At 46.0% G+C, this 12,331-nt stretch overlaps 1 protein-coding gene across 12 annotated transcripts in view; it reads left to right on the plus strand.

Moving 5' to 3' along the window:
* Window positions 1-12,323, plus strand: part of MYO15A (myosin XVA) — a 34,436-nt gene extending 22,113 nt beyond the window's left edge. Inside the window, exons 41-58 of one of the 12 annotated variants that reach the window (XM_039367914.1) lie at window positions 536-610; window positions 1,054-1,259; window positions 1,764-1,900; window positions 2,326-2,392; window positions 2,516-2,588; window positions 3,310-3,383; window positions 3,818-3,900; window positions 4,440-4,570; window positions 6,136-6,230; window positions 6,513-6,590; window positions 7,143-7,239; window positions 7,819-7,979; window positions 8,331-8,455; window positions 8,700-8,830; window positions 9,488-9,621; window positions 10,462-10,602; window positions 11,206-11,220; window positions 11,543-12,323. In XM_039367914.1, the coding sequence (XP_039223848.1) occupies window positions 536-610; window positions 1,054-1,259; window positions 1,764-1,900; window positions 2,326-2,392; window positions 2,516-2,588; window positions 3,310-3,383; window positions 3,818-3,900; window positions 4,440-4,570; window positions 6,136-6,230; window positions 6,513-6,590; window positions 7,143-7,239; window positions 7,819-7,979; window positions 8,331-8,455; window positions 8,700-8,830; window positions 9,488-9,621; window positions 10,462-10,602; window positions 11,206-11,220; window positions 11,543-11,644 (1,925 nt within the window). In that variant the 3' untranslated portion in view covers window positions 11,645-12,323. Of the gene's footprint in view, window positions 1-535; window positions 611-1,053; window positions 1,260-1,763; window positions 1,901-2,325; window positions 2,393-2,515; window positions 2,589-3,309; window positions 3,384-3,817; window positions 3,901-4,439; window positions 4,571-6,135; window positions 6,231-6,512; window positions 6,692-7,142; window positions 7,980-8,330; window positions 8,456-8,618; window positions 8,831-9,445; window positions 9,622-10,461; window positions 10,603-11,205 lie in introns of those variants that run through there. The other 11 variants (XM_039367913.1, XM_039367915.1, XM_039367916.1 and 8 more) reach the window with 11 other exon arrangements.
* Window positions 12,324-12,331: the final 8 nt, after the last annotated feature.

The following is a 12,331-nucleotide window of genomic DNA, read 5'->3' on the forward strand; positions in this document are numbered from 1 at the left end:
GCAATTCTCCTCTAATGCATAAAAGGAGACCCTGGAGATGGAGGGGAAATGAAACTTTGCTGCAAAAGGAATCAATCAGAGAAGACTTTAAGAAGAAATTGAAAACATTTTTGGGGGGGAATAATCTTAATAACAGCCCATACATACAGATGCCATGGGAAGCCATTAGTAAAGGAGCATTTATGCAGCAAAATAGTAAATTGGAAAGGCAGGAGAGAAGAGAAGATACAAAAGATTTTAATGGAAATAGAGATGAAAGAGGGAGAATTAATGAGATCTCCAGGAAGGGAAACATGCTTTACAGCAGATTAAACTTTTATAACGCTGTCTGTCTGTGTTCATGATAAGAGAAAATGAAATAAAAATGACTTTTGCAAAAAGAAGGAATGCAAAGTTGAACATCATCACCATGAATACAAAATGGGTGGGACTGAAACTGAAATTGAAGTTGGATTATGATGGGCCTGAGTTGGCCATTCTGCATGGAAGCGTTCTTGGGGTACTTCTGATGCCCCTGTGCTTCTCCAACCTACAGACCACTATTATGGCTGCGTGGTGAGGAAGAAAGTGATCCTCCTGGAAGAGGTCAAAAAAGGCACCCTGGATTTTGGTGGGTGCCTTTGGTGTGGTATGCAACACTCTGCTCTGCTCTCTTCCAGATTCTTCTTCAAACATCTTCTGCCTTTCAATTGCATGCTGGTTTTGGATTTTTTTTTCCCCTTGAGCAAACTGTCCTTGGTTGGAAATATTTAGAACTTCCTAGGTTCCAAGTAGACCTAATCAACAATGTCCTGGAGCAGGAATGGCAACTATGGCCCCTTTTATGACCTGTGGACTTCAATTCCCAGAATTCCTGAGCCAGGAATTCTGGAGTTGAAGTCCACAGGTCTTAACGTTCCTAAGGTTGGACACCTCTGTCCTAGACTGAGGAAACGGGGGCAGGATCAATTGGGCAGACCTCTCTGAAACTTCTCCCTTGGGGGAAAGTGGTTGAAAGACCATCAAGAGGGAGGAGCTCTTGACTGTCCTGAGGATCTCTTATTCCCGGGATAGGTTGGAAGTTTGGTGCCATCTTTGGGAAGTCGGGACTCTTCCCCTCCAGCTGCGTCCAACCAGTGGCAGCCCCAGATTTCACGCAGCTGCCCACAGAGAAGAAGGAGGACCCCCACAACAAGCAGGCAAAGGTGGCTGGTCCAGCCTCGGTGGCCGTGGCTGTGGCATCAGCAGCTGTGGCTCAGGAGCTGGACAGGAAGGTTGAGGCAAGTCAATTGTGGAGGTGTGGATGTCCTTGTGTGGCAGGGGGCAGGATTCAAGAGGAAGGAGGCAGGAACAGGCATATGGGTCCTGTTGTTCCTTGGTTGAATGCGGTTGGTTTATGTCCTGGAACAGGACTATCCGAGTCCTGGAGCCGGTTGCTTTCATCCAAATGCCTGACACATCAAAACAGTAATGAATGATTCAAGCTCTCTGACTGATTTTGGTTTTTACTGGTTTTATCTGCAAAGCTTTGGGAAAAAAATGGGGAACTCATGATTGGGGATAAAAAATACGGATTTCTTTCATTGAGTCAAAGGGGGATCCATACTTGACCAGTGGTCTCATCTCTGCAGCCATTATAAGTGTGGAGGATTTCACCCAACATGCCCAGAGAACCCATTTCCACAACAGTGCTCTGCCAATGTATTGGTTGCATCTTTGAAGATTGGCAGAGATGCTCCACCAGAAACCGTTAGGGGTCACTTTCACTCTCTCCTGCCCGACAGGTTTCCCCAGTGGCCGAGGAACACTTGGAGAGCTGGGAAGAATTTAAGAGCCCTCCAGGGATCAGACCCCAAGGAGGCCCCTTCACCATGCTGGAATTCGCCAAGAAGTATTTCCGAGACGGGCAGAAGACAAAGCCGTGAGTGATGGCAGAGAGGGAAATATGTTGCAGAAATAGCAACTGAATGAATGAAGCAGCTGAAGGGGAGAGAATGAAGCAATTCCAGGAGGCCACCATCTCCCACGTTATATCTTGGAATACCCCATATTTATGAAACCTCTGATATTGTTTGGGGGGCCCTGGGAGATCCCAGATGAAAGTCAAGAAAAGAAGCAGGAGAAGCGGGCAAGGTGAGAGATAGAGAGGACCAGAAATCAGTTTTGATCCCAGGAGCGTACTGATATAACAAATATCTGAAGTGTTCACCAGGGCACGAGAAAAGGGATTTTTATTTATTTCGGGTCAAAGCTTTGATGATGGTCATTCTACAGTTGGAATCCTCTCTGACTCCCAACACACACGGCATTCCTATTTTATTTTTTTTATTGACTTTATGATTTCAGGGAGAAACAGAAACCAAAGAAGGGTGTCGAATCTACGACTGTGGTGGATATTCTGAAATACACCAAGGTAACCATGATGGTTTCCTTCAGGGAAAATTCACTTATTTGCACGTGTGGCTTCCTCCAACGAGTGTGATTCCCATACTCAGCTGATCATCTCTTTTTTTTTTTTTCCTACCTGGCTTTCCAGTGTCCCATCCAGGAGTCACTCATTGGATTCACCAACAGCAGCCTGAACAAAATAGCAGCAGAATCCTTCCAGGGTGAGTCCCTCTCTTGTAACCAGATGCCCACCCCTCCTAGGATGACATCGGCACCCTGCACCATGAATTCAGACTGACAAAAGATAGGGGAAGAGCTTTGAGGCCAGAATTTTGTGGCTGTTGGGTTTCTGTAAAAGTGTACCATTTCTTTTTCTCTTGCCAGCTGCCCAAAGTCAGTTCTACAAGCTTGGCAGCCGAGACTGATTGGCTTATGATAGCAGCATGAGCTATCCAAGTCCTGGAACCGGTTGCTTTCATCCAAATGCCTTGCACATCAAAACAGTAAGGAGTGATTCAAGCTCTGTTTGGTTGTGGTTATTGTTTTCATCTGCAAAGCTTTGGAGGAAAAAAAAACCTGGTTCCAGCACTGTTCCAGAAATCAGCAGTCTTGGAAAAATCTCCCATCTCTTCTCCCATCCAGGCATGGAGAAGTCAGCGAACGCTCCACTACTGCTTTCCTGCTGAGTGGATTTCTGGTGTAAATTAGGAAAACGAGCTCATTCTGCAACTATTGTAAAGCTGCACAATCTCCATTAATGTTCCTCCATAATGCCAGTCATGCAGCAGGATGGGCAGACAACAATGGGCTGGTTCACTCATGCCAAGTCAAAACAATAAACTGGATTATGATGATATATGAACCCAACCAAGGCATGGGTGGTTGAAGAGACAATTCCCAATTGACAGGGGTGTGGGTGTGTTTCTTTTGTTTCCCCCCCAGCTGTGATGAAGTTCATGGGTGACCTTCCACTCAAAGGACAGTCTGAGCTGGATGTGGTCTATGCCTTGTTGAAGGTAATCTGTTTTCCAGTGTTGGCTTGTATCAAACCTTGTGGAGCAGGTGATGGATGCTCCAGGTGTGGTTTTTTCAGTTGAGGGGGTGCAGTTGAAAGGTGAAGTCTAGCTGTAAATCTTCAGTTTTCTGAATCCCGATATTTGGCTGGCAAACTTTTGTAGTTTTCTGTTTTGGGGAGTTTGGGATCCTGCAAAAATGGGAGTTAGGGAGCTCAGTGTCAACCAAGGATAGTCCATCCCTTCTGTAGAGGAGGGAGGCGAGGGGACTCTCGCTGGTTAAGCCTTTCCAGGTGAGGTCTTTGGGAAAATCAGTGGATGATCAATTATGAGAGAGAGGGAAAGGGGGAGGGGGAGAGGGAGAGAGAGAGAGGGAGGGAGGGAGGGAGAGAAAATAGATTCCTTCCTCCCATGCTCTCTTCCTGCTTCTTCTCCAGCTCTGTGGTGACCACGAGGTCATCCGGGATGAAGTTTTTTGCCAGATCCTCAAACAGATCACAGACAACATCAGCAGCAAGACGTAAGACAATCCTTTACTCTTTCATGCCCTTCAGCTTTCAGTACTCCAGTGTTCCCCTCCCTAGAGTTCTCCAGATGAGTTGTTTTTCAACTCTCCTAGCTGCCAGGCCTGCTGGCTCAGGAATATGGGAGTTGGAGTAGCACTTATCCCATGCTGGAGCAAGTGCAGTAGATAATAGTAAAGTGTGGACATACCTTCTTCATATAACTCACCTTTAGTCCTTGGACAGTCAAGGGACAGAGGAGAATACTTCTCAGCACAAAGGAGTTGGGAGATAGAGCTGTTTCGGGGAAAGCTTCCCCAGTTGGGGTTTCTCAGGGGGAGGAAGGAGACCCCTTCTTCGTTCTGATGGAAGGCAGAAATGCAGCCTCCTAATATTCCAAGCCAGTGGCTGGTGCCAGGGAGCCCTTGTGTTAGCTCTGCGGTCCCAAGAGAGACCAGGAGAACCGCTGCCTGAGTCAGTCCTGCTCCTACCTCCAGCTCTGAGTAGACCCTCCCCAAAACCCAACTGAACTTTCACATTGGCGCCTTTGACCTAGGGATAGCTGCCTCAAAGGATGGCGGCTTCTGTACATCCTGAGTGCCTACTATAGATGTTCCGAGGTCTTCAAGCCCTACCTTCTCCAGTTCCTCCAGGAGGTCTCTGCCCGCCCTGGTTTGCATTTCCAAGGTGAGCTTCTGGAACTTTCCACAAAAAGACACACAAGGTGATCCAACCTTATTTCAACTCGGACCTGTCCTAGGCTGCATTAATAGAATCCAGGTCACGTGCAGTGTTAATACCACTATATAAGGTCTTAGTAGGACCACATTTGGAATACGGCATCCAATTTTGGTCACCACAATATAAAAAAGATGTTGAGACTTTAGAAGGCATGCAGAGAAGAGCATGATGATTATGGGGGCTGGAGGCTAAAACATATGAAGAACGGTTGCTGGAATTGGGTATGTCTAGTTTAATGAAAAGAAGGACTAGGGGTGACATGATAGCAGTCTTCCAATATTTGAGGGGCTGTCCCAAAGAAGAGGAAGTCAAGCTATTCTCCAAAGCGCCTGAAGGCCGGACAAGAAGCAACAGATGGAAACTCATCAAGGAAAGAAGCAGGCTGGAACTAAGGAGAAATTTCCTGACTGTTAGAATAATTAACCAGTGGAACTCCTTGCCTCCAGAAGTTGTAGTTGCTTCAACACTGGAAGTTTTCAAGAAGAGACTGGACAACCATTTGATACAGGGTTTCCTGCTTGAGACTCTGTTATTCTGTTAACCCATTTTGGGTATAGTACAAGTGGATGACCCTATTGGGATGGCAGATCAGCAAGCTAGGGGTTTCAGTGTGGCTTCACATTTGTACCTTGAGACCCATATCCACTGATTTATTATCCACTGATAATAGGGAATATATTGAGGAGATCCGGGGGGGGGGGATGTTGTCCCCTGGCCCTCTGTACAGCCAATTCTCCACTCTTCAGTTTCAAAGGATCAAACAGGAGTCCTGTAGGGTTTGGTTTTATCATTTGTAATAATCCCTCTTTGGGGTTATTAAAAAAAAAACCTGAAACATATTTGCATTAACAATAGTGGAAGTCTCTCCTTCTTTCGTCCACGTAAAACATTGCCCTCCTGGGGGATGTAAAGTGAATTAAATGCTTCAATTCCTAGGACAAAGCAGGTGTAAAAATCTAGCTGTTAGAAGAAGAAAACTGACAGGGCTTAAGCCAAAATTCATCAATCAAATACACTTGCTCTCCAATCGCTAAAACGTGGAAATGAATCCATCTACTGCTGGAAGAAAGCCTGTTGGGTCACATTGCTGCCCAGGGTTATTTTTTCATTAAACTCTCTCCAGTGGGATAGAGATGATTGGCAAAGATGGATCATCCCTAGCCTGACTTCCAGCTGGGCAATGATTTCAGCTCATCAGCACCTCTTTTCGGTTGGAGAGCAATGTTGCTGCTATAGGAGAAAATCTGGAACTTGGGAGGTCTCAACCAGGAAGAAGTTTAGCAGATGAATTCAGCAGGAAGATTGCCACCCACCCGGTCCTGCTTTTCAGGGCTCAGTAGCTTGCCCCCATCTAAATTCAGCAGAGGATAGCAAATGTGGACAGACAGGTCCACCTAGCTTGGAGTGAGAAGACTTAATCCTGAGAGTGGGATTCCTCCATGGGCGATTAAGAACGTTCCACCTCTTCTTCAGGGTGTTTACCTCTGCTTCTCTTCCTCATCCTCCAACAGGCATCGCCAAGGCCTGCGAGCAGAATTTGCTGAAAACTTTCAAGTTTGGGGGTCGCTGTGAGTTTCCTAGTGCTGTGGAGCTCCAAGCCTTGGTGGTGAGTCCTTGATCAGAGAGGAAGGAAGGAAGGAAGGAAGGAAGGAAGGAAGGAAGGAAGGAAGGAAGGAAGGAAGGAAGGAAGGAAGGAAGGAAGGAAGGAAGGAAGGAAGGAATCCCATCAACTGGGAAGGGGTCACCTAGAGAGAGATGATGGCGTTGCGGTAGGCTGAAAGAGATGGGCAAGTAAGGTGCCTCCACAGCACCCACTTTCCCTGTTTATGTCCCTAATAATTTTGCTTTCCAACGTGCTGTTCCTTCTCCTTCTCCTCCTCTTCCAAAGGCTGGAAGAAGTTCAAAGCGTCAGCTATTTCTCCTTCCAGGAGGGATCGAAAGGCACCTCAAAATCAAGACTTGCTCGGTGAGAGCCAAGGAACAGCCTCCCTTCCCTGATCTCGGCTGATCTAATGGAACCAGCAAATAAAGGCGGAATGTTCATAAACTAAACTCCAAAGGTCTCAGGTGCCAAAAATGCACTGGTCAGCCCAATGTTCTCATTCTGTGAAATCTTGAAGAACATCTATCTTTTCCCTTGGTCTGTATGAGTTTGTTTCCAGAGCTTACTCCAGGAAATCATACATATCTTTTCAGGAAGTAAACTCTGTTCCACTCAAAACTTGTTATGCTCAAAATGCGCTTTCAGTACCAAAATGGGCTGAGTCCACTCTGTTACTCTTCCGAAAGGCAGATCCTACGCCACCTTTTCCCACAAAGTTAGTTTCACAATATTTGTTCCCTCTCTTTTTTCGACATTTCTTCTTACAGCCTCCTCTACCAATACATAGACTGAACATTCGTTCGTCTGGCAGAAAAGCTGGGCGTAGTTCCGAAATTTGCACCTTCCACAGCTTGACCTGTTGCTAAGCCTTTGCAGTTCTCCTTGGTGCAACTTCTTCTCCATTCATTTTTTTAGGTGGCCCAGGACGTCATAGAAGAGATATGCTTCGAAATGGGTCTGCACCAGCCTGAAGCCTTCAGAGAATACATCATTTTTGCTGTCTCTAATAAAAGTGAGCTGATGAGGCTGGGAGGGAGATAATTTCCCTTATCCAGGCACTCAGAAATAATCATCTTCCTTTCCGTGGGCTGCATTATTCAGATGTCCAGCTGCATCCATGCTACAAAGCCATCCAGCATCTCATAATTACTTGCAAGTTTTTTTTATGCCCCTAATACTGGGAGTGGGGTGGGTGGAGGAAGGGGGGTTGCATGCTTCTCCGTCCAAAAAGATGCTCCATCCGTATCTATGTATATTTCCCAGGAAAATCGATAAAAATGGTTAATGTGATGGTTAAACCAGTGTAAAACCAACAGATGGTGAGCCCAGATTCTCATTCTTGGTTGGATGCCACAGAGTCCATTCCTCGGCATTATTGATGAATTTTTGCCCATTTGTGTAATCCACCTTATCATCTGGGGACCCCAATGATTTAAAGCCAAGGGATGCGGCTCCCTTTCTCTTGGTCTTGTGTATGGAGTTGCAGAATGGATGCTGGCCCATCCATCAGCAAAGGGGAGCTTCTTATTTTGGGCCACCCAGTTGTGTAAGTTGCTTCCAGAAACTGACTCTCTCCACTTCCACATCCCAGATCAGAATGTCCGACCTTTGGACCGGCGGGAGTACATCCTTGATGTCACCATGGAAATGGAGAATGTGGACAGCAGCTACATGTTCTGGTACCGGCGTGTGATTTGGGCTCAGCCTCTGAAATTCGACAATGAACTCTACGTCACCATGCATTACAACCAGGTGAAGTCCTTTACGGAAATGTTGAGAGGAAAAATGCAAGATTTGGCTGTTTTGGGAAGATACGAGCACCCTTTCTAAACTTAACCTGGTTTCATTAGTTAAACTATACTACCCACGTTGAAATGCAGTAAAATACCAAAACATCCTACTAATACCATACAATAATGCAAAGCCAAAGGGCATCAAAAGATTTTAAAAGACATTGAGCAGCTTGCATTGCAGAACACAGCCTCACTTCCAAGTGGGTCAAGCTTCACCTTTTGTCACCCCCATGGAACTCACCGGGTCTCAGATTGAGTTGGAGCTGCTTCCTGGCAGTCAGGATGTCACTGGTGTCTCTCTCTCACACAGGTGCTACCTGACTATCTGAAAGGTCTCTTCAACATCTTGTCTTCTGCAAAACTGAGTGATCAACAGTTCCAGCAAATCTCCAAATTGGCGGCTTTGCAGCTCTGGGTGAAGGGCCTGGCAATTTTGTAGGTGCCTTTGGAATATGGTGGTGTTTGGACAAGGCTAATGCCGCAGACAAGAGGGGGGCTGACTCCTGGGAGTCAAGGCTGAGTGGGCAGAAGCCGGGTGGGATGGTCACCCCTTTCTGGGTGTGAGGCTGTAGCCCTCTATCTCCTTTGCTTGGTGGAGAACTTCCCTTTAGGTCCTCATGCCCGTTTCCTCAGCTGTCTGTGACCTCTCACCTAGTCCTTCTGCTTCTCCTCCAAGAAGGGAAGTTCAGGATTACATCCCACCCCAGCTCTATCATCTGCAGAAGGCTCAGGCATGGCTGGACATGGTGGCCCCCTTCATGCACCAAGCACAAGCCCTGAGCGCCCACCAGGCTCGGGCCCAATTCTTAGGTAAGGCCTTTTCCTTCCAAAGGACCAGGGAGGGAGGGCAGAGCAGCCAAGCTCCTGGGATTCAGCTTCAAGGATGCCGGTTGGCCAAAAGAAACGCTTGCTGTGTAACTCAGCCCGTGTTTCTTGTCTCAAGAGTTCTCCTGGATCCTCTGGCAGTTGCATAATAAACGCACAAGTAGGGTTGGATGAGGGTCAGGTGAGAAAGAACCCCGCTCAACTCTTGTGATTGTTTTGGAAAGCAGTGACCAGAGGCTTCCAGGAGGCGACTTATGGAAGAAATAATTATCTTCTGCAAGGAACATCAAAAGCATGATGTTCACTCACGAAGAAATTCTTGATTTAAGGCAGGGATAACCAACCTTGGCCACTTGAAGTCTTGTGGATTTCAACTCCCAGCCATCAAGTCCACAAGTCTTCGAGTGGCCAAGACTGGACATTCCTGATTTAAGAGATGCAATCCTCTTAGCAGTTTTAATTTCTTCTAAATGAGTAACCCTCACATCACTGAGTTGTGAATTCCCCAGGCTTGCAGGGAAGAGCTCTCCACAACCACCTTCTTCTTGGGTCCTGCTCTTGTTCTTCGTATACAAGGAGCTCTGTGACCTCCTGTTTCAGGTCCCCTTCTTTGAACTGATGGCTGGCCTCCATCCATTGCAGGGCTCCTGAGCGCCTTCCCCATGTTTGGGTCTTCGTTCTTCTACATCCAGAGTTGCAGCAGCAACACCATCATTTCGCCCTGTATCCTGGCCGTGAACCAGAATGGGCTGAATTTTCTCCACAAGGAAACTCACGTGGGTGTTGCGTGTTTGTTCCTTTGATCTCTCAAAAGAGGATTTCTTCTGCTCAGATCACTTGCTTGCTTTCTGCTAAGGAAAGGAAACTTGGATTTCATGCCACTCCTGGGGGAAACCCTGCAAGTGATTTGCCAACAGTTGATCCCACAGGATAATAAAAATGATGGATTCTTCATTGCAAAATATACGGGATCTCTTCTGCAGCATCAGAACAAAGATCCCATTGAAACAAACCAGGAACAAAATTATCATTACTACATTAGAATTTGCAAGCACACACACCAAGTCACATTCACGCGGTGCATGTACTAAAAAGGAAGAAAGAATAGAGAGAGGAAGAGTCCTCCAGGATCAACTGGGTAGAAGGAATTTGGAGAATCCAAAAAGCTGTTTTGTGTTAGACCAGTGGTTCTCAACCTGTGGGTCGGGACCCCATTTGGGGTCAAATGACCATTTCACGGGGGTCACCAAACCATGCTGTCCGCCATTTTTTCCCTTTTCCCTAGCTGTCCTACTCCCTCTTATTGGTGGCCACACCCACTTGGGGGTCACCACAACATGGGGAACTGTATTATGGGGTCACGGCATTAGAAAGGTTGAGAATCACTGTGTTAGACCCTCTGCAAGAACGTTCTTGACTTCATGCAAGAAATGAACGAGATGGACATGAATGTCAATTGGCTGCATCCAGGATGTGTGGGGTCAAACACCAGCTTGAGGCCTGGGCTTCTCTGGTTCTTAGCCACAGGGGTCAGGGAGGGTCTTCGGAGACAGAAATGACCTTGTGGTTTAACTTACTTGCTCGTCTTCTAAAGGTTTTCTCCTCTGCTGTTCTAGGAACCCATCGTGACATTCTCTCTGAAGGAGATCCACTCTACTCGCACCCAGAGACCTTCAGCCGGATCCAGCTACCCCTACGTGGAGATTATGCTGGGAGACTTGATGTCTCACAGGATCACACAGCTGCAGCTTAAACAGGTATAGCAGAGGAAACGCAGGTCCCAGGACAGCCCCACAATTTCTCCACTGCAGGATCTGGTCAAGGAGGTGGTTTATGGATTTGAGGCTGTCATTCAAATTAAAAAAAGTTAAAGAATTGCTTCTCAGGGAAATTGTTGAGGAAACTAGAGAGGTTTTCTTAAGACTTAAGCTGGTTTTTGTGCACAGCCCCATAGTGAAAATTTTGGGTGCTCTTTCTCAGACAAAGCAGTTGTCAGATTTTAAGCCAAGCACAAAACAAAACAAAAAAGTCTGATGACAAGTAAAATGAGGAAGATTTATTTATTCCATATAACTAAATAAAAGAATAAGATGAGAACGATGCAAACCATTATTTAAATCGATCCCTAGATTTGATTTGATTTGATTTTTTCAGGCAGAATTCTTGTTTTCTTTTTAATTTAGACTTCCTGATTGTTAAGAATACAGCAGGTCTGGAGGGTTTTTTCAGAATATTGGCTCCATGATATGTTAAAGATGTATTCTGACTTTGTTGGAAATATGTTGAAACTCTGTGAAGTAAGCTTAACTCATTTCCCTCCTTTCTGTCTCTTTCTGTCTCCTTCCCTTGGCTTTGTGAAGCTTAACCTTCAGATGGTAGGTGTTTTCCTCATAATAATACTGATAAGGTGTTGGGGTGCAACCTTTGAAGTGTTCCAGATGTCTCAACTGTTTATTTTGCTGTCCTGACCCCCCACATCTGCCACAAATGGCTGTCCAGGTTTTATCCTAGGGGTAGGACAGGCGGGTGTTGATCTAGGATCCGTGAGCTTAGCATGGGACAGCATTAGAAGTGCTGAAACTCTTAAGCGAGTTGAATAGGCTGACCCACCGTGGCAGATTATGCAGCTTGTAAAGCTCTGAATAAACCCTTGAGAGGCAGGTTCTGACTTCTGTTGTGTCCTCTTTCTCCCCTCAGGGCCTGGAACTGTGTCGTGTCATTGCCACCCACATGGAGAGCCTATTGCACGCACGTGAAAAGCAGCTCACGCTGCCCCCGAGGGAGATTACTTTGTTGTGACTGGATCTGCTGTTCTGCATCTCTCTCTTCCAGATTCCAGAACAGATCCCGGTGCAACTGGAATTTATAGCCGAGCTGTAAACAGCTCATCCTGTAGGTTTCAATGACGTTCCCCTTGTCATCTCCAGATTTAGGGGTGGGAATGCATGGATGTGAGCAAGGAGACATCAGGGCATCTCATCCTGCTGGCTTGTGTGATGTAATAGATGCTGCTGGTTTTCCCAGCTCCCTTCGGATGCTGTATGGAACAGGGATCATCTAACTTAGGGGCAATTCCAAATGACTCCTGGCAGCATCTTGTATATTTTTCATTTGGACTAGAAGCATCTTCTGATGTTTCATACAGACTATTCTATATTAACCAATTTACTTGGCCAGCAAAATGTCAGCCACACAACACATTCTCCTTTGGGTTTAAATTGGTGTTTATGGCCAAAGCAGGAAATTATTTTGCTGTAGCAAAGATTTACTTGGCTCAGTATTCCGTTTCCAACAACTGATGGCCAGATGTTATACAGAGATGTCTGAGCAAAATATGATGGTGATTCAGACTAAATATATGTATAAAAAAGTTTTTAGGATTTTTTTAAATTATTCTTCTTGTGTTTCATGGTATGTCTCCCCAAACTGTAGCTCTTTATTTATTTGTTAATAAAAGCTGTTGATCCATCTTTAGAAATAACATTG

This window comes from Crotalus tigris, unplaced genomic scaffold (assembly GCF_016545835.1).
Source record: "Crotalus tigris isolate CLP2741 ecotype Arizona unplaced genomic scaffold, ASM1654583v1 scf7180000020608.1315917, whole genome shotgun sequence".
Taxonomy (NCBI): domain Eukaryota; kingdom Metazoa; phylum Chordata; class Lepidosauria; order Squamata; family Viperidae; genus Crotalus; species Crotalus tigris.